Source organism: Pristiophorus japonicus, chromosome 8 (genome assembly GCF_044704955.1).
Source record: "Pristiophorus japonicus isolate sPriJap1 chromosome 8, sPriJap1.hap1, whole genome shotgun sequence".
Lineage (NCBI taxonomy): Eukaryota > Metazoa > Chordata > Chondrichthyes > Pristiophoridae > Pristiophorus > Pristiophorus japonicus.
The window spans coordinates 2304028-2326110 of NC_091984.1; the positions used below are offsets into that span (position 1 = coordinate 2304028).

General features: G+C 49.8%; 1 protein-coding gene across 1 annotated transcript in view; it reads right to left on the minus strand.

Moving 5' to 3' along the window:
• Nucleotides 1-22083, minus strand: part of LOC139268363 (collagen alpha-1(XXIV) chain) — a 420125-nt gene that overhangs the window by 172566 nt on the left and 225476 nt on the right. Inside the window, exons 19-24 of the mRNA XM_070886436.1 lie at nucleotides 21140-21193; nucleotides 18134-18187; nucleotides 17076-17120; nucleotides 12000-12053; nucleotides 11753-11797; nucleotides 1321-1374 (exon numbers count right to left, since the gene is read on the minus strand). Coding sequence (XP_070742537.1) covers nucleotides 1321-1374; nucleotides 11753-11797; nucleotides 12000-12053; nucleotides 17076-17120; nucleotides 18134-18187; nucleotides 21140-21193 — 306 coding nt within the window. The remainder of the gene's footprint in view (nucleotides 1-1320; nucleotides 1375-11752; nucleotides 11798-11999; nucleotides 12054-17075; nucleotides 17121-18133; nucleotides 18188-21139; nucleotides 21194-22083) is intronic.

Below are 22083 nucleotides of genomic sequence, written 5' to 3' on the forward strand. Positions count from 1 at the left end.
AGAGCAAACAAAGAAATGTGATATGATTGTGTTCGGCATTCCTCCGGCAGTATCTCAGAGGGATATCCAGGCTACTGTTTCAGCTGAGTGCGGCCTTCGATAACTTTTGGGGCTTCTGCAGAATAATTAACCATTCACTTCATTTTGAAACATCTTGTATCAGCTGTTTGCTGGCAGTTGGCAAGATCGCCAGCTGAAATACTGAAAACTTAATAACGCCATGCACCAATGGTGTCAGCCATGGCTCAGTGGGCAGCACTCCCGCCTCTGAGTCACACACTCGTGGGTTAAATCCCCACTCCAGAGACTTGAGAACAAAAATCCAGGCTGACACTCCCACTGCAGTACTGAGGGAGCCTCCGCTGCACTGTCGGAGGGGCAGTACTTAGGGAGTGTTGCACTGTCGGAGGGGCAGTACTTAGGGAGTGTTGCACTGTCGGAGGGGCAGTATTGAGGGAGTGCTGCACTGTCGGAGGGGCAGTACTGAGGGAGTGCTGCACTGTCGGAGGGGCAGTTCTTAGGGAGTGTTGCACTGTCGGAGGGGCAGTATTGAGGGAGTGCTGCACTGTCGGAGGGGCAGTACTGAGGGAGTGCCGCACTGTCGGAGGGGCAGTACTGAGGGAGTGCCGCACTGTCAGAGGGGCAGTGCTGAGGGAGCACTGCACTGTCAGAGGGGCAGTACTGAGGGAGTGTCGCACTGTCGGAGCGCTGCAGTGTCGGAGGGGCAGTAATGAGGGAGTGCTGCAGTGTCGGAGGGGCAGTAATGAGGGAGTGCTGCAGTGTTGGAGGGGCAGGATTGAGGGAGCGCCGCACTGTCGGAGGGGCAGTACTGAGGGAGTGCTGCACTGTCGGAGGGGCAGAGTGCTGCACTGTCGAAGGGGCAGTACTGAGGGAGTGCTGCACTGTCGGAGGGGCAGTACTGAGGTACTGTAGTGTGATTCTTAAACCTTTTGCTCACAAACCAACCAGTTCTTAATAGCAATGTGTTGCTATGAATTCTTTGGCAAAGAACCCATGAAGCAAATACATTACCCAGATTCCCCGTTGCCCTCGTTGGGCCAGTATCAGCTGCCACTTTCAGCCAGTTGTATTGAGCTGAAGGATCCGGGGCAAGTCTGACCAACAGCAGGGGCCGTGAGATTCTCCGCTAGCCCGTTATGTCACAGACCTGATCCCAGGGTTAATACTGCCGCTGATTTCGCGAACAGCTTCGAACAGCTGGGAGCGCCTTACACTGCTGGAGAAAACAACAGACTTTTCAAGAGAAGTTTGGATGGTTTTAGTGAACCCATGATTATTTGAATGTCAGGTGTGTTTTACCTTTTCTCCAAGTATTCCAATGGGGCCCCCAGGTCCAGGCAAGCCAACCAGACCCTGCAAAGAGACAAAGATATCAATCATTACACCCGAGATAAGTGTGCCTGACCAGTTTTAAATATGAAGGTAGGATCAGGAGGCCATTCAGCCCCTCGAGACTGTTCCGCCATTCAATGAGATCATGGGCTGATCTGTATCTTAAATCCATGCACCTGCCTTTGCCCCATATCCCTTAATACCAGCAGTAATCTAACGATCTCAGATTTAAAATGATTAATGGAAACATAGAAAATAGGAGCAGTAGTAGGCCATTCGGCCCTTCGAGCCTGCACCACCATTCAATATGATCATGGCTGATCCTCGATCTCAACACCATATTCCCGCTTTTTCCCCATACCCCTTGATGCCTTTTGTGTCCAGAAATCTATCTCCCTCTTAAATATATTCAGTGACTTGGCCTCCACAGCCTTCTGTGGTAGAGAATTCCACAGGTTCACCACCCTCTGAGTGAAAACATTTCTCCTCATCTCGGTCCTAAATTTCCTACCCCGTATCCTGAGACTGTGACCCCTTGTTCTAGACTTCCCAGCCCCGGGGAAACATCCTCCCCGCATCCAGTCTGTCCAACCCCGTCAGAATTTTATACATTTCAATGAGATCCCCTCTCATTCTTCTAAACTCCAGTGAATACAGGTCTAGTCGATCCAATCTCTCCTCATACGACAGACCTGCTATCCCAGGAATGGAGCGAGCAGCTACTGCGTTTTAGAAACATAGAAACATAGAAAATAGGTGCAGGAGTAGGCCATTCGGCCCTTCGAGCCTGCACCGCCATTCAATGAGTTCATGGCTGAACATGCAACTTCAGTACCCCATTCCTGCTTTCTCGCCATACCCCTTGATCCCCCTAGTAGTAAGGACTTCATCTAACTCCCTTTTGAATATATTTAGTGAATTGGCCTCAACTACTTTCTGTGGTAGAGAATTCCACAGGTTCACCACTCTCTGGGTGAAGAAGTTCCTCCTCATCTCGGTCCTAAATGGCTTACCCCTTATCCTTAGACTGTGACCCCTGTTTCTGGACTTCCCCAACATTAGGAACATTCTTCCTGCATCTAACCTGTCTAAACCCGTCAGAATTTTAAACGTTTCTATGAGATCCCCTCTCATTCTTCTGAACTCCAGTGAATACAAGCCCAGTTGATCCAGTCTTTCTTGATATGTCAGTCCCGCCATCCCGGGAATCAGTCTGGTGAACCCTCGCTGCATTCCCTCAATAGCAAGAATGTCCTTCCTCAAGTTAGGAGACCAAAACTGTACACAATACGCCAGGTGTGGTCTCACCAAGGCCCTGTACAACTGTAGTAACACCTCCCTGCCCCTGTACTCAAATCCCCTCGCTATGAAGGCCAACATGCCATTTGCTTTCTTAACCGCCTGCTGTACCTGCATGCCAACCTTCAATGACTGATGTACCATGACACCCAGGTCTCTTTGCACCTCCCCTTTTCCTAATCTGTCACCATTCAGATAATAGTCTGTCTCTCTGTTTTTACCACCAAAGCGGATAACCTCACATTTATCCACATTATACTTCATCTGCCATGCATTTGCCCACTCACCTAACCTATCCAAGTCGCTCTGCAGCCTCATAGCATCCTCCTCGCAGCTCACACTGCCACCCAACTTAGTGTCATCCGCAAATTTGGAGATACTACATTTTTTCCCCTCGTCTAAATCATTAATGTATAGTGGAAACAGCTGGGGCCCCAGCACAGAACCTTGCGGTACCCCACTAGTCACTGCCTGCCATTCTGAAAAGTCCCCATTTACTCCTACTCTTTGCTTCCTGTCTGACAACCAGTTCTCAATCCATGTCAGCACACTACCCCCAATCCCATGTGCTTTAACTTTGCACATTAATCTCTTGTGTGGGACCTTGTCGAAAGCCTTCTGAAAGTCCAAATATACCACATCAACTGGTTCTCCCTTGTGCACTCTACTGGAAACATCCTCAAAAAATTCCAGAAGATTTGTCAAGCATGATTACCCTTTCACAAATCCATGCTGACTTGGACCTATCATATCACCTCTTTCCAAATGCACTGCTATGACATCCTTAATAATTGATTCCATCATTTTACCCACTACCGATGTCAGGCTGACCGGTCTATAATTCCCTGTTATCTCTCTCCCTCCTTTTTTAAAAAGTGGGGTTACATTGGCTACCCTCCACTCCATAGGAACTGATCCAGAGTCAATGGAATGTTGGAAAATGACTGTCAATGCATCCGCTATTTCCAAGGCCACCTCCTTAAGTACTCTGGGATGCAGTCCATCAGGCCCTGGGGATTTATCGGCCTTCAATCCCATCAATTTCCCCAACACAATTTCCCGACTAATAAGGATTTCCCTCAGTTCCTCCTCCTTACTAGACCCTCCGACCCCTTTTATATCCGGAAGGTTGTTTGTGTCCTCCTCAGTGAATACCGAACCAAAGTACTTGTTCAATTGGTCCGCCATTTCTTTGTTCCCCTTATGACTTCCCCTGATTCTGACTGCAGGGAACCTACGTTTGTCTTTACTAACCTTTTTCTCTTTACATATCTATAGAAACTTTTGCAATCCGTCTTAATGTTCCCTGCAAGCTTCTTCTCGTACTCCATTTTCCCTGCCCTAATCAAACCCTTTGTCCTCCTCTGCTGAGTTCTAAATTTCTCCCAGTCCCCGGGTTCGCTGCTATTTCTGGCCAATTTGTATGCCACTTCCTTGGCTTTAATACTATCCCTGATTTCCCTTGATAGCCACGGTTGAGCCACCTTCCCTTTTTTATTTTTACGCCAGACAGGAATGTACAATTGTTGTAGTTCATCCATGCGGTCTCTAAATGTCTGCCATTGCCCATCCACAGTCAACCCCTTCAGTATCATTCGCCAATCTATCCTAGCCAATTCACGGCCCCTTACCTTCAAAGTTACTCTTCTTTAAGTTCTGGACCATGGTCTCTGAATTAACTGTTTCATTCTCCATCCTAATGCAGAATTCCACCATATTATGGTCACTCTTCCCCAAGGGGCCTCGCACAACGAGATTGCTAATTAATCCTCTCTCATTACACAACACCCAGTCTAAGATGGCCTCCCCCCTAGTTGGTTCCTCGACATATTGGTCTAAAAAACCATCCCTTATGCACTCCAGGAAATCCTCCTCCACCGTATTGCTTCCAGTTTGGTTAACCCAATCAATGTGCATATTAAAGTCACCCATTATAACTGCTGCACCTTTATTGCACGCACCCTTTGACACCCCTTTACGGGAAGAAGTACTCTCCTAATGGTCAGACTTTGATTTTAAGGTTATGTCCCCTTGTAAGTTAATGTATGGTATCAATAGAATATTATCCATCTGATTCAGCCCTCATGTTGAGGCCTGTATTCGTACTAACCTCCTCAATCAGGTCAGGTTGGAGTAACCACATACATCTTCACTGTTCTACGGCATGAAATTAGGAAACACTTCTACACACAAAGGGTGGAGCTCTCGTCCACTATTGGCAGTTGATGCTGGATCAATCGTTAATGTTAACAACAAAACTTGTATTTACATAGAACCTTTAATGTGGTAAAATGACCAACAGTGCTTCACAGGAGCGATTATCAATCAAATTCTGACACCGAGACACCCACGCAGATATTAAGGCAGGTGTTTGGTCAAAGAGGTATGTTTTAAGGAGCATCTTATAGAAGGAAAGAGAGTCGAAGAGGGTTAGGGAGGGAGTTCCAGAGCTTGGGGCCCAGGCAGCTGAAGGCACGGCCACCAATGGTGGAGCGATTATAATCAGGGATGGTCAAGGGGGCAGAATTAGAGGAGTGCAGAGATCTCGGGGGTTGTGGTGCTGGAGGAGATTACAGAGATAGGGAGGGCCGAGGGCCATGGAGGGATCTTGTGAACAAAAGGATATGAGACACGATCGCATTGAATGGTGGAACAGGCTCAAGGGGCCAAATGGCCTGCTCCTGTTCCTATGTCTACCCTCGATAATCTAATTCGGCTGTGACTGGAGGAGGTCAACCAGGCAGAGGAACTCTGTTCTTGTCAACACCAAACTCTAGTTCAAATGCTCGAGTGCAGCTTGAACAAACAACCTTCTGACTCGGGAGTGCTAAAGTGCTACTTTTTAAATTATTTATTCGTTCATTGAACGTAGGTGTTGCTGTCCAGGCCAGCATTTATTGCTCGCCCATAGTTGCCCTTGAGAAGCTGGTGTGAGAGTTGCGGTGTGTCTGGAGTCACATGTCGGCCAGACCGGGTAAGGACTGCAGTATCCCTTCTCTAAAGGACATCAGTGAACCAGATGAGTTTTTACAACAATCTGATAGTTTCATGGTCACCATTACTGATAATAACTTTTTATTCCAGATTTATCTAATTAACTGAATTTAAATTCCCCAGCTGCCATGGTGGGATTTGAACTCATGTCTCTGGGTCATTAGTCCAGCTCGCAGGATTACAAGACCAGTGAGATAACCACTACGCTACCGTCCCCAGTAAGCTACTTCTGAGCCGAGACGATATTTATTGCCAATGATTATGTTGGGCGGTGCAGGGGGCTCATTAAATCATCCCATCTACTTGAGGGATGGCCAAGTATTTGTTCCACAGCATCAGCCTGGAGCACATTCAGACCCACAGCCATCCAAGTGTTAGGCCGTTCGGGGCTGATGTCAGGAAGCACTTCTTCACACACAGGGCAGTGGGAATCGGGAACTCTCTCCCCCCCCCAGAAAAACTGTTGAGGGGTTGAGGGGTTGGGGGCAGTTGAAAATTTCAAAAACTGAGCTTGATAACGCTTTTGTTGGCAAGGGTATTAAGGGTTGAGGAAACACAGCGGGTGGATGGAGTTAGGTCACAGGTCAGGCCATGATGTCATTGAATGGCGGAACGGGCTGGAGGGTATCCTCCTGCTCCTGTCGGACTCACACGGGCTCTTTGCTGATGAATTCAGAGCAACTCATTGCTATTAAGAACTAGTTGGTTTATTAGCAAAGGTTTAACAATCACACGACTACCAGTTCATCCACCAGGCTCACAACCACCTGCCCCATTGTGGATCCTCTGAACCCAACTGGCCGGGGTTTTATTGAGTCTTGTGAACATCACGTGACTGGCTTTGCCACTCCCAACGCAACAGCTCCACAACTATTTTGTTGAAGACAATAAACAAGTTCCCCCTGATTAAAGGGGGGTCGCATTCTAGAAACTTTCATTCAAGTGCCCTCTTGTTTTGTTGGGGTTTTTTTGAGGTTACTAAAAACACAAATTATACAAGTGTCCCCAATTAAAGGGGGGGGGGGCACTAAACTCGACACAATAAACAAATTAACTTTGGCAGTAACTTAAATCAAATCAAAATTTGGTCCCAAATTAGGTCTGCTCGGATCCAAACATATGCCTCAAATTCCCAGAGCAACAGTCTGACGTTTAAACATCTGACATCAACCCTCCCTGGACACCTTCCAACGGAGACTACCAAATGAATGAGTCTATTTGTGCTTTGGACTTACGTTCGCCAAGCTCGGTTGAGGGAATGAATGGCTTAATAATCGGAAACCAGATTTTTGTCTTGCGATTGCGCTGGGTTAGAATCAAAGCAAGATCAAGAGGCCAATTGAGAGATATATTTTAGGAAACATTACTCACGGTGTCAGACCAAAGGAATACTAAAACCATACTCTCAAGCGTAAGTTTTTGGTTATACTTCAGTTACACCAAAGGTTTCAGTAAGCCCTTTTGGAGTGTACTGGCCTGTGAATGACACTAAACTGTCGACATGTCTCTGTACTGTGTAATTAGAAAGACCTGTTCATACAAGTGGAGGTTTTACACCTGTATGTCATCAGCAACCTTGGCCCTCAATCTTCGGCTCTGTGCAGACAGCTCCCATCCACTTTAAGGTAGCTTCGTGATTTTTTTAACCCTTTGACTCCAGAACTCAGCAAATGGGAGAAGTGCAAGCAGAATTTCCTGTTCCTGGGGATATGGGCTCAGTTTTCCCCAAAGCATTTTTTTTGCCGTACTTGAAGAGTTACGGCCGTTTTTTGGGGGCCCAAGTACGCCAAAAAAAAAAATGTTCCAAGTTTCCCCGTTGCATTTCTTCATTTTGGCGTGGCCTAACCCGCCCTTTAGTTTTGGGGGTGGAGCCTTGATCTGCGCCCAAATGATCGGGTTGCCATGGTAACCAGGGACACGATGCGAGCTGAGGCTGCAAAGTGAAGCATACAGCCAGCTCCCAACACATTAAAAGAGTTGCAAAACACGCAGCCTTCGAGCGGGGTTGGAGGTAAGTTGGTGCTATGTGTTTTTCGATTCTTTCAGTCTCTCTGGGCATCTGCTGCGCGATTTCCTTAACTCGAGGGAAGGTTTATCTGCAGAGGCCACATACGCTGGCCTAAGCACAACTGGAGTAACTCTCAGCTGGCCAAACTTCCCTAAATGGCCAGTAGGTGACGCAGGTGGCTGGTTACACCCCCTTTGGCTGAAAGAAATACTGACTTAAAAAATTCATAACTGAGTTACACTGGTGCAAATTGATTGGGGAAATTTTCAACTTAGCCTGCTCCAAAAAACGGCACAATCACTGGGGAAAATTGACCCCGTTGGATTGCCGTTAAATTAATGGCAGCTTATTGCGATTGCACCACTATTGCTGGCCAGAATGGAGATGATTGGATAATTGCCCCGTCAATCATGCCTGGAGCCTGCTGTCGGTGACTGGGATGGAATTTTACACACATCACAGAACGGTTACAGCACAGAAGGAGGCCATTCGGCCCGTCGAGCCCGTGCCGGCTCTCTGCAAGAGCCCCTCACCCAGTCCCACTCCCCCGCCCTTTCCCCGTAGCCCTGCACATTATTTTTCCTTCAGGGACTTATCCAACTCCCTTTTGAAGGTTACGATTGAGTCTGCCCTCACCACCCTCTCAGGCCGTGCGTTCCAGATCCTGAGCACCCGCTGCACAAAAATGTTTTTTCTTACGTTGCCTTTGCCAGTTATATTCTGTAACTATCCTGCACTCACTGCAGTTTGCTGGGGAAATAATCCTGCTATTACCGGGAGACTTTACAGGAGTTTTGGTCGTGAGTTCTGTTTGCTGTAGATCAGAGAGACCCTTTACAATATTTGCTGCTGACTGAGTAAACAGACTGTGTTTGCTGTCAGATAGACTGCTTGCTGCGAGTCCTGCCATTAGTCCCGCCCTGTCTCCAGCCCATTGGCTGATGCAGTGGTGTCAAGAGGCACTTTGTTCCATTAAAGGACGGATTCCCCCTCCAATTTTCCTCTCTGTGCCGTGCCGAGCTGATCCAATACGCTCAGACGCAGGAACAGGAAATTGCTCCCTGATGTCCAGGAATCCAGATATTTTAAATTTATCTACTTCAGCATCGTAAACATTTTTTTTATTAAGTCCAGAAATCGACAGTGAAGCGAGTTAGTCTACATGATTTATCATAACATGGAAACTGGATTTAGCTGAGTCTGAGCGTCTTCGAACCTCTCGCTACTATTTTCCCCCAGGAACACTAAGATTGGCCAGGTGCCAGCCAGAGTATTTTGTGGCCAATTCTGGCCAGGTGTTGAGGCCTTATAGAGGTTTCAGAGGAGATTCACTAGAATGGTACCAGGGGTGAAAGACTTCGGACACATGGAGAGACTGGAGAAGCTGGGGTTGTTCTCCTTAGAGCAGAGAAGGTTGAAACACAGAAACTAGAAACATAGAAAATAGGTGCAGGAGCAGGCCATTCGGCCCTTCGAGCCTGCTCCACCATTCAATATGATCATGGCTGATCCTGCAACTTCAGTACCCCATTCCTGCTTTCTCTCCATACCCCTTGATCCCTTTTGAATATGTCCAACGAACTGGCCTCAACAACTTTTTGTGGCAGAGAATTCCACAGGTTCACAATTCTCTGAGTGAAGAAGTTTCTCCTCATCTCGGTCCTAAATGGCTTACCCCTTACCCTTAGACTGTGACCTCTGGTTCTGGACTTCCCCAACATCAGGAACATTCTTCCTGCATCTAACCTATCCAGTCCCATCAGAATTTTATAAGTTTCTATGAGATCCCCTCTCATTCTTCTAAACTCCATTGAATACAGGCCCAGTCGATCCAGTCTCTCCTCATATGTCAGTCCTGCCATCCCGGGAATCAGTCTGGTGAACCTTCGCTGCACTCCCTCAATAGCAAGAACGTCCTTCCTCAGATTAGGAGACCAAAACTGAACACAGTATTCCAGGTGAGGCCTCACCAAGGCCCTGTACAACTGCAGTAAGACCTCCCTGCTCAAAATCACAAAGAGTTTTGATCGAGTAAATAAGGAGACACTGCTCCCAGTGGTAGGAGGGTCGGTAATCGGAGGTCACAGATTGAAGGTAATCGGCAAAAGGACCAGAGGGGAGATGGGGAGAGTTTATTTACCCAGTGAGTTGTTGTGATCGGGAACGCGCTGCCTGAAAGGGCGGTGGGAGCAGATTCAATAGTAACTTTCAAACGGGGAATTGGATCAATACTTGAAGGGGAAAGATGTGCCGGGCTGTGGGGAAAGAGCGGGGAGTGGGACTAATTGGATCGCTCTGTCACCGAGCCGGCACAGGCTCGATGGGCCGAATGGCCTCTTTCTGTGCTGTATCGTTCACTGACCAAGCTACCCAGGAGACTCAGCTCCTCTTGGGACAGCAGCAGGGTGCCCGGGCTCCTGTCAACCCCTTCAGAGCACCGTGCTATGGAACGGGGTGAGACTAGGCTGGCCTGGTGCACCATCCACCTTGGTCCCATGGCCCTTCCATGCTGTGTGAGGAGCCAGCCAAGTCCTGCAACTCTGGCCCTCAGATCACAGCGAGAAAAAGCACCAGAATAAATGCCCGAGGGAAAATGCTACACCTGGCTCCCGCACCCCAACATTGTGTAAAGGGGGGGTGGGTGGGGAGGGGAGGGGAGGGGAGGGGGGGACTGTATTCAAACATCTGCCAGTGCTCCAACACTGTCACAATCTGCAGAAAGGTTTTGAAAGGTTCTCGGCCTCCTCGCTATCAGGAGCTTCTCATCTCCATCTTTAACAGCTGATCCTAATCAGAGTGTTTATTGACAGCACTGTGTGAGCCAATCCGCTGCAATGTTGGGGAAGTCCAGAACCAGGGGACACAGTCTAAGGATAAGGGGTAAGTCATTTGGGACCGAGATGAGGAGAAACTTCTTCACCCAGAGAGTGGTGAACCTGTGGAATTCTCTCCCACAGAAAGTAGTTGAGGCCAATTCACTAAATATATTCAAAAGGGAGTTAGATGTAGTCCTTACTACTCGGGGGATCAAGGGGTATGGAGAGAAAGCAGGAAAGGGGTACTGAGGTGAATGATCAGCCATGATCTTATTGAATGGCGGTGCAGGCTCGAAGGGCCGAATGGCCTACTCCTGCACCTATTTTCTATGTTTCTATGATCGTAACCGACCCCCTTGCATGCAGTCAGAACCTTGGGAGGACCGTTGCCATTGGCACTCTCTGTGGTTGATGCAAAGGAGGCCTGTGGCAGCTCTGCAGGGGAAAGCTGCACAGTTCTGGGATCGTCAGCAAATAGGGTATGGGCCATTGAAACGTGCAATTTGGGCAAAAATGGCTTCAATCCAACTTTCCTCAGCAAAACAAAAAATATAGTAATGTTGTTATAGGATTCCTAAAGCTTAAATACGCTCTGCACAAGTGTGGATGTACCCACGTAGCTATGTGGCTCATTTTATCCTCATTAGGATCATTTGATATGTGCAGTACCATGGGGCCACACATGTCCCAAATGGTGCAGCAAAGGAACTATTATCACTGATGACAGAAAATTTACAGGCGCTCGGTTTTATGACATTCAAAACTTAAATCTAACAACAACTAGTATTCGTATGTCCCAAGGCTTCGCAGGAGTGTTATAAGATAAAAGATTTAACACCGATCTCACCATAAGGAGAGATCAGGGCAGGACTTGGTCAAAGAGGTAGGTTTTAAGGATTTAGGGTTAGGGGTAGGGTTAGGTAGAGAGGCGGAGAGGTTTAGGGAGGGAGTTCCAGAGCTTGGGGCCCAGGCAACAGAAGACACGGCCACCGATGGTGGAGCGATTATAATCAGCGATGCTCAAGAGGGCAGAATTAGAGGAATGCAGATATCTCGGGGGTGGGGGCAGGAAGGCCGGGTTGTGGGGCCCGGAGGAGATCAGAGATAGGGAGGGGCGAAGGCCATGGAGGGATTTGAAGACCAGGATGAGAATTTTGAAATCGAGGCGTTGCTTAACTGGGAGCCAATGTGGTTCAGCGAGAGCAGAATCTAACTGCAGTGCACACGCTAAAACCTCCCAGGCATTTACAACAAACTGAATTTGAAACAGTATCAAACCTACCAGTTCTCCAACCTTCCCAATGAGGCCCAAGTCTCCTTGCTCGCCCTGTATGATCAGAATAAGGGCACAAAATATTTATCATTAGCGATGCAAAATTGTTGCGCTGACATGGAATTAAATCATTCCATCCAGCTATCGATGAAACAGCACTGGTCGTTTTACCGCCACGAAACTGCAGTGTACCTGTCGGGCGCACAGACAGACAGCGGGAATGAAGTCTGTCGCGGTAAAAGGACGTAACGATTACCTTAATGCCTTCGAGTCCAAACTCTCCGGGATAACCTTTGCGACCTGGTCTTCCCTAAAAAGAAAGAAATACGTTGCTCAAACATAATTATTTCAATGACCACCCACAGTGACATCATATTTACAGCATTGGAGCACAGGAACAGGAGGAGGCCCATTCAGCCCCCCGAGCCTGTTACACAGGAACAGTAGGAGGCCCATTCAGCCCCTCGAGCCTGTTACACAGGAACAGGAGGAGACCATTCAGCCCCTCGAGCCTGTTACACAGGAACAGGAGGAGGCCATTCAGCCCCTCGAGCCTGTTACACAGGAACAGGAGGAGGCCCATTCAGCCCCTCGAGCCTGTTACACAGGAACAGTAGGAGGCCCATTCAGCCCCTCGAGCCTGTTACACAGGAACAGGAGGAGACCATTCAGCCCCTCGAGCCTGTTACACAGGAACAGGAGGAGGCCATTCAGCCCCTCGAGCCTGTTACACAGGAACAGGAGGAGGCCCATTCAGCCCCTCGAGCCTGTTACATAGGAACAGGAGGAGGCCCATTCAGCCCCTCGAGCCTGTTACACAGGAACAGGAGGAGGCCCATTCAGCCCCTCGAGCCTGTTACACAGGAACAGGAGGAGGCCCATTCAGCCCCTCGAGCCTGTTACACAGGAACAGGAGGAGGCCCATTCAGCCCCTCGAGCCCGTTACACAGGAACAGGAGGAGGCCATTCAGCCCCTCGAGCCTGTTACACAGGAACAGGAGGAGACCATTCAGCCCCTCGAGCCTGTTATACAGGAACAGGAGGAGGCCCATTCCGCCCCTCGAGCCTGTTACACAGGAACAGGAGGAGGCCATTCAGCCCCTCGAGCCTGTTACACAGGAACAGGAGGAGGCCCATTCAGCCCCTCGAGCCTGTTACACAGGAACAGGAGGAGGCCATTCAGCCCCTCGAGCCTGTTACACAGGAACAGGAGGAGGCCCATTCAGCCCCTCGAGCCTGTTACACAGGAACAGGAGGAGGCCCATTCAGCCCCTCGAGCCTGTTACACAGGAACAGGAGGAGGCCATTCAGCCCTTCGAGCCTGTTACACAGGAACAGGAGGCCATTCAGCCCCTCGAGCCTGTTACACAGGAACAGGAGGAGACCATTCAGCCCCTCGAGCCTGTTACACAGGAACAGGAGGAGGCCCATTCAGCCCCTCGAGCCTGTTACACAGGAACAGGAGGAGGCCCATTCAGCCCCTCGAGCCTGTTACACAGGAACAGGAGGAGGCCATTCAGCCCTTCGAGCCTGTTACACAGGAACAGGAGGCCATTCAGCCCCTCGAGCCTGTTACACAGGAACAGGAGGAGACCATTCAGCCCCTCGAGCCTGTTACACAGGAACAGGAGGAGGCCATTCAGCCCCTCGAGCCTGTTACACAGGAACAGGAGGAGGCCCATTCAGCCCCTCGAGCCTGTTCTGCCACTCAGTGTGATCTTGGCTGATCTGTGTCCTGACTCCATTTACCCTCCTTGGCTCCATATCCCTTAATACCCTTGGCCAGCAAAACTCTATCGGTCTCAGTTTTAACATCATTAACTGAGCCAGCATCTATTGCTTTTTGTGGGAGAGAGTTCCACACTTGTAGCACCCTTTGTGTGAAAAAGTGTTTCCCAACTTCTCTCCCGAACGGCCTGGCTCTGATTTTAAGGTTATGTCTCTCCTGTCCCTGATTCCCCCCAACCAGCGGGAAAGGTTTCTCTCTGTCGACCTTGTCCATTCCTTTCAAAATCCTAAAAACCTCAATATAATCGCCCCTTAACTGTCTATATTCCAGGCCATTGGGCCCAGCGCTCCGTGCCGGGGTTTATGCCCCACCGCTCCGTGCCGGGGTTTATGTCCCACCGCTCCGTGCCGGGGTTTATGCCCCACCGCTCCGTGCCGGGGTTTATGCCCCACCGCTCCGTGCCGGGGTTTATGCCCCACCGCTCCGTGCCGGGGTTTATGCCCCACCGCTCCGTGCCGGGGTTTATGCCCCACCGCTCCGTGCCGGGGTTTATGCTCCACACCAGCCCCCTCCCACCCCTTTCCATCTCACCCCATCCCCATATCCTTCTATTCTTTTCTCCCCCATGTGTTTATCCAGCTTCCCCTTGAAGCTACCAATGCTATGCATCTCAACCACACCCCGTGGTACACATATTTTGGGGGCGAAATTGAACCCATTTTTAGAGGCCCGCCAGTGCCTCCTGGGGGCTTTTCGCCCGGGGGATGGGTGGAGGGGTACTACAGCCTCCTGGGAAATTGCCCGGGAGCTCTCGGGACGCTAGTTAAAGTGGGGGTTGGGGGAGAGGGGCGCCAGAGTCCCGGGCCACCATCTTTTATTGTCGGCTGATTCTCGGGTCGGCTCCACGATGGTGGCCCTAGCGTGGTCCCGGCCGCCATCGAGCAGCTCGGCGCTCCGTCTTGGGTGCCGGGCTGCCCTGGGAGCCCAGCGGAGGCCGTCAGAGGCCTTGCAGAGTGCGCAGCGGCCCTCCCCATTTAAGCGAAGGGGAAGGGGGGGCATTGAATCGCGTCAGCACTGCGCGGAACATCCATCCCCGAAGGAAGGGGAACGGGCGAGATTGCGTTCTGCTTCCTTTGGGGGGGGGATATGCCAAATTCAACAGTGGGGCTGGGATTTCTGTGCTGGGCGCAGAAAGTCCTGCCCCCTGAGTGGTTACCGCCCCCAATCGGGGTGCAGGGCGATCTCACCCCCCTCTTTTTTTATCAATATTTCTGCAACTACTCAGAGCATAGAAACATAAAAACATAAAAAATAGGTGCAGGAGTAGGCCATTCGACACTTCGAGCCTGCACCACCATTCAATAAGATCATGGCTGATCATTCACCTCAGTACCCCATTCCTGCTTTCTCTCCATACCCCTTGATCCCTTTAGCCGTAAGAGCCATATCTAACTCCCTTTTGAATATATCTAACGAACTGGCCTCAACAACTTTCTGTGGTAGAGAATTCCACAGGTTCACAATTCTCTGAGTGAAGAAGTTTCTCCTCATCTCGGTCCTAAATGGCTTATCCCTTATCCTTAGGCTATGACCCCTGGTTCTGGACTTCCCCAACATTGGGAACATTCTTCCCGCGTCTAACCTGTCCAATCCCGTCGGAGCCCAAGTAGCCCCCCCAAAAAAAGTGTCGTAAGTTTCCCCGTTGGATCTCTTCATTTTGGCCTGGCCTAACCCAGAGGGAGGGGTGGAGCCTTGATCTGTGCCAAAAAGATCGGGTTGCCATGGTAACCAGGGACACACTGCGAGCTGAGGCTGCAAAGTGAAGCATACAGCCAGCTCCCAACACATTACCTCTGGTCTTCTCTCTATCTCTCTCTCGGACTGAGAATGGGACCGGACTGTGTGTGTGGACCGAGAATGGGACCGGACTGTGTGTGGGGACCGAGAATGGGACCGGACTGTGTGTGGGGACCGAGAATGGGACCGGACTGTGTGTGTGGGGACTGAGAATGGGACCGGACTGTGTGAACCGGGGACCGAGAATGGGACCGGACTGTGTGTGGGAACCGAGAATGGGACCGGACTGTGTGTGTGGGGACTGAGAATGGGACCAGACTGTGTGTGGGGGCCGAGAATGGGACCGGACTGTGTGTGGGGACCGAGAATGGGACCGGACTGTGTGTGGGGACCGAGAATGGGACCGGACTGTGTGTGGGGACCGAGAATGGGACCGGACTGTGTGTGGGGACCGAGAATGGGACCGGACTGTGTGTGGGGACGGAGAATGGGACCGGACTGTGTGTGGGGACCGAGAATGGGACCGGACTGTGTGAACCGGGGGCCGAGAATGGGACCGGACTGTGTGTGGGGACCGAGAATGGGACCGGACTGTGTGTGGGGACCGAGAATGGGACCGGACTGTGTGTGGGGACCGAGAATGGGACCGGACTGTGTGTGGGGACCGAGAATGGGACCGGATTGTGTGTGGGGACCGAGAATGGGACCGGACTGCGTTTGGGCGGGGTTGGAGGTAAGTTGCTGCTATGTGTTTTTCAATTCTTTCAGTGTGTCCGGGCATTTGCTGCGCCGATTTCCTTAACTCGAGGGAAGGTTTATCTGTAGAGACCACATACGCTGGCCTAATCAGAACTGGAGTAACTCTCAGCTGGCCAAACTTCCCTAAATGGCCAGTAGGTGGCGCAGGTGGCTGGTTACGCCCCCTTTGGCTGAAAAAAAACTGACCTAAAAAATTCGTAACTAACTGAGTTACACTGGTGCAAATTGATTGGGGAAACTGTGGATTTTTAGGTTAGGCCAAAAAAAAGCAGCCCACTCCAAAATAAACAGCGCAAATACTGGGGAAAATTGAGCCCAATGTATGGTTGCCGGCATCAGATTTAACTTCTTACAGCTGCTCAGAAATGGTGCTGTGTTGGCTTCCTGAAAATGAATGACGTGTTAGACATGCAACATGCCTTTGCATCTCAATTAAAACTGCGTGTGTTAATTCCAAGCACATCAAGGCGGAACAACACGCTTCGATGGCAACCCTCGCTGTGGGTGCGTGGTTTTAAATTGGATAATTGTTTTGGCAGTTTCTGCATTCAAGCTACACGCCAGTTCTGTGAGCGCCCCTTCGACATCCAGGACTAGAGGCGTGCAGCCCACGTGTGTCAAGCAGAGGAACCTTGCCAAACATGTCAACCCACTGCCATAAACACCTGCAACATTGATGGGAAACATGATCCCTTCTCCTTGCTTGTTATGACAGTTTTAGAACTGTTGGCGTGCATTATAGCAACATGCACACTTAAACAGACCATCGGTATGTCTTTCATTCATGACAGTATGCTTTCAGCAAAAGGGCCAGAATGAAATGCCCCATTATCCCTAAAAGGAGACCTGCCCCTTATGTACGACTGCACGAAAAGTGCTGTGATGGAAAAGATGCATTATATTTTCCCCGGGCGGTCTTTTAGTTAGAGAAGTAACCATGCAGGATGCTCACGCAATCTCTACGGTGAGTGCCACTACCCAGTGGTGCTGTGGGACATATGCGTACAATCCCGGAGAGATATTGCAATGCTAAGGTTTAAAACTTACCAGTGGTCCATGGCTTCCTGGAGGCCCCAGTGGACCTTCCTCGCCCTATTGAACAAGGTGAAAATTTGCAAGCATGTTAGAGATGACGGTGTCTGTGATCGGAAGCAGGCACAGCGGACATTAGAATGAAAGGTATTGGCCGGTATCGTGCTGGACAATTGACGGTGACCACTGGCCATTTGGCGAGGTCAGGGGATGAGGAGTTATACCGTCAGGTGCGAATCTCCACAAGTTGTGCTCGATTTACGCCACTCCACTGATAGCTTCCCGCAAACAGCACCCCGCCCTCAGCCTTCCCGGCATTTGTACGCGCTTGCTGTTGGTAGATTTGCTAGATTTGCCCATTAAACCGAAGCCCCGTCTGCTCGCTCAAAGTGGACATAAAAGATCCCATAGCACCACATTCCGAAGGATAGAGCAGTGGAGTTATCCCCGGTGTCCTGAAGCCAATACTTAACCCTCAAACAACATCACCAAAGCAGAATATCTGGTCATTCTTGTCATCTATACACCTGTGAGGATGCTCAAAGATCTGTGAGTGGCTTAGCCAGTCACATGATGTTCACAAAACTCAATAAAACCCCAGTCCGTTGGGTCTAGGTCATCCACGATGAGGTATGCAGTTGTGAGCCGAGTGGATGAACCGGTAATGTGTAGTGTGATTGTTAAACCTTTGCCAAGTAAACCAACTAGTTCTTAATAGCAATGTGTTGGTATGAATTCTTCAGCAAAGAACCCATGAAGCAAATACATTACAATTATCACACTGCTGTTTATGGGACAAATTGGCTGCCACGTTTCCCACATTACACTTCAAAAGTACTTCATTGGCTGTAAAGCTCTATGGGACATCCTCAGCTCGTGAAAGGCGCTATAGAAATGCAAGTCTTTCTTGCCATCACAGAGTTAATGAGGCACACCAGGCGTTTGCTTGATGTGAACATGAACTCTTCAATTGATTTGACAAATTGGACTTTTGACAAGGGTCAAATATGGGTAGCGCAGTTTGGGAGATTAACGTACTGCTGATCACTCTTGGCGGACTCTCTTGTGCCTACCTCTTGTCCCTTGGATCCACATGGCCCCAGCGGTCCTCTGTCGCCCAGAACTCCCTAAATAGTTCCACACGGAAAAAAAAAACCATTAACATTTTTTTTTAAAGTGGAAGCGGCTTAACAAAAATAAGTGGAATTCTACAAAGAAAATTACCTTCATAAGCCAAGCTTCAGGAGCAAGGAATTCTGCGCTTGTGAGGCACAAGCTACCACCTAAAGCAAGCGCTCTACTCGGAACTCCTTCACGGCAAGCGAGCCCAAGGGTGGGCAGAGGAAACGTTACAAGGACACCCTCAAAGCCTCCCTGATAAAGTGCAACATCCCCACTGACACCTGGGAGTCCCTGGCCAAAGACCGCCCTAAGTGGAGGAAGTGCATCCGGGAGGATGCTGAGCACCTTGAGTCTGGTCACCGAGAGCATGCAGAAATCAAGCGCAGGCAGCGGAAGGAGCGTGCGGCAAACCAGTCCCACCCTCCCCTTTCCTTCAACCACTGTCTGTCCCACTTGTGACAGAGACTGTGGCTCTCGTGTTGGACTGCACAGTCACCTGAGAACTCACTTTTAGAGTGCAAGCAAGTCTTCCTCGATTCCGAGAGACTGCCTATGATGATACCGTAAAAACTAACATAATAAACGTGTACGCCAAGGCACAGTGGTCCCATGACAGAGATATTGATAACATGGGGCAGCCTCATTGGGATGAGGAGGAATTTCTTCACTCAGAGGATGGTGAATCTTTGGAATTCTCTGCCCCAGAGGGCTGTTGAGTATATTCAAGGCTGAGGTCGATAGATTTATGGAGTCTAGGAAAATCAAGGGATATGGGGATCGGGCGGGAAATTGGAGTTGAGGTGAAGATCAGCCATGATCTCATTGAATGGCAGAGCAGGCTCGAAGGGCTCGAGGAGCCTGCTCCTAGTTCCTATGTTCTCGCTGTTATGGTTGGGTCCATTATGAAGACAAATACTTTTCCTTTGCCATGCCCAAGAGATGTCCAAGTGGAGTGCTCCCTCCAATCCCTGCACCGTGAGTACAACGTAGGAAAAGAGAAAGGCCAGTATAATATGTGGCGGGATTGATGTTGGGCAATAACACGGCAAGTGGTTGCTTCACCAACAGGAACCGTGTCCGGGCCACACCTGGGCTGCAGTTGGGCGTGTCCGGGGATGTACGTTGGCTACCCCGGCAATCTTGCCGGACAATAAGAACATAAGAAATAGGAGCAGGAGTAGGCCATACGGCCCCTCGAGCCTGCTCCGCCATTTAATATGATCATGGACTCAGCTCCTCTTCCCCGCCCGCTCCCCATAACCCCTTATTCCCTTATCAGTAAAGAAACTGTCTATTTCTGTCTTAAATTTATTCATTGACCCAGCTTCCACAGCTCTCTGAGGCAGCAAATTCCACAGATTTACAACCCTCTGAGAGAAGAAATTTCTCCTCATCTCAGTTTTAAATGGGCAGCCCCTTATTCTAAGATCATGCCCTCTAGTTCTAGTCTCCCCCATCAGTGGAAACATCCTCTCTGCATCCACCTTGTCAAGCCCTCTCATAATCTTATACGTTTCGATAAGATCACCTCTCATTCTTCTGAACTCTGATGAGTAGAGGCCCAACCTCCTCAACCTTTCCTCATAAGTCAACCCCCTCATCCCCGGAATCAACCGAGTGAACCTTCTCTGAACTGCCTCCAAAGCAAGTATATCCTTTCGTAAATATGGAAACCAAAACTGCACGCAGTATTCCAGGTGTGGCCTCACCAATACCCTGTATAGCTGTAGCAAGACTTCCCTGCTTTTATACTCCATCTCCTTTGCAATAAAGGCCAAGATTCCACTGGCCTTCCTGAGTATAAACCAAGAAATAACGGGGGCTTGTAAAAAGGGAACAGCAATAATCAGAACGCATTTCCAATCGGCCAAGGGAGCAGGCCGCGGTGCTGTTCTGGGCAGCTCGGGGGCCTCACGCTGACAGAATCGAGCAGCAATTGATCCCAGCAGGACCAATGGGCCCAAAGCGAATTGGAGCAGCAGAAAGTAGAAGATGACTATCTTTGCTTTGTGTTTGTGGTCCAACAGGCTATGTCGGCCTCCCCCTTTCGAAGGTTCAGGGTGTCGCTCGATCTCCCCACGCTAACACTGGGCGGGCGCCCCGCCCATCACCAACATGCCAACCATCGCGCCGTGGAATCTTGGAAGGGGTCATGGGGAGATCAAAGCAGGCAGGTGCGGTTCTGCCTGATGGAGGGTTGCCAACTCTGCTTGGGTGGATTCCTGGAGGTGTCGTCACATGATCTCTCCCGCCAAACCCCCCCCCCCTCCCACCTTTCTCCCGCCGCATTGCCGGGCCACGACAACCGTCACCGGATTTACCGTGCTTCCCTCCCCCTCAGCTATTCCGCAGTGACCATTTACACCTCCTCTGAACCCATCTTTAGACAGGTTAGATGCAGGAAGAATGTTCCCAATGTTGGGGAAGTCCAGAACCAGGGGTCACAGTCTAAGGATAAGGGGTAAGCCATTTAGGACCGAGATGAGGAGGAACTTCTTCACCCAGAGAGTGGTGAACCTGTGGAATTCTCTACCACAGAAAGTTGTTGAGGCCAATTCACTAACTTTATTCAAAAAAGAGTTAGATGTAGTCCTGACTACTAAGGGGATCAAGGGGTATGGTGAGAAAGCAGGAAGGGGGTACTGAAGTTGCATGTTCAGCAATGAACTCATTGAATGGCGGTGCAGGCTAGAAGGGCCGAATGGCCTACTCCTGCATCTATTTTTCATGTTTCTATCTTTTGTTTCTTTACTTCACAGACAAGGCTCTTCAGTTCATTCCTTGGTCCTGCCTCTGTATTTGCTTAAATCCTGTCACATCTTTAACACCTTCCAGTTCTGACGGAGGGTCACTCGACCTGAAACGTTAACTCTGTTTCTCTCTCCACAGTCGCTGCCTGACCCGCTGAGATTTCCAGCACTCTCTAAAAACAGACAACGGTTTATATGTCAACCTACCTTTGGACCTGGTGGCCCATTCGGACCCGGTAAACCAATATCTCCTGGGAAACCCTGCAACAAACGAGAAAATATTGATCAAGTTCGCGGATCTTAACACTCCATCATTCAAAAATATACATTGTTTTAACATGTACACTGCATTTTATTGAATTTGTGTAAAGTTCGCACCAGAATGATGCTGGGGTTAAGAAAGTTCAATTATGTGGACTATATATAACACATCTCAAAGCACCGGAGAAGTACCACCAGCACTTCCTCCGCAAGATCCTGCAAATCCCCTGGGAGGACAGAAGCACCAATGTTACTGTCCTCGATCAGGCCAACATCCCCAGCATCAAAGCACTGACCACACTCGACCAGCTCCGCTGGGCAGGCCACATTGTCTGCAAGCAAGCCCGACACGAGACTCCCAAAGCAAGCGCTCTACTTGGAACTCCTTCATGGCAAGCGAGCCCCAGGTGGGCAGAGGAAACGTTACAAGGACACCTGCAAAGCCTCCCTGATAAAGTGCAACATCCCCACCGACACCTGGGAGTCCCTGGCCAAAGACCGCCCTAAGTGGAGGAAGTGCATCCGGGAGGGCGCTGAGCACCTCGAGTCTCGTCGCCGAGAGCATGTAGAAACCAAGTGTCAACAGCGGAAGGAGCGTGCGGCAAACCAGTCCCACCCACCCCTTCCCTCAACCACTGTCTGTCCCACCTGTGACAGGGACTGTAGGTCCCGCATTGGACTCTTCAGTCACCTGAGAACTCACTTTTAGTGTGGAAGCAAGTCTTCCTCAACTCTGAGGGACTGTCTAAGGAGAGGTAGTAGAAGAGAGATTGATTGCAAAGACATGGCTTGTGTTCCCTTAAGTTTAGAATTTTGGCCCAGAAATCCCAGTTTTTCCTTCCCGCGGGCGTTCGACTGGATTCTGGAAAAAAGATGGATGTCTACCCGTT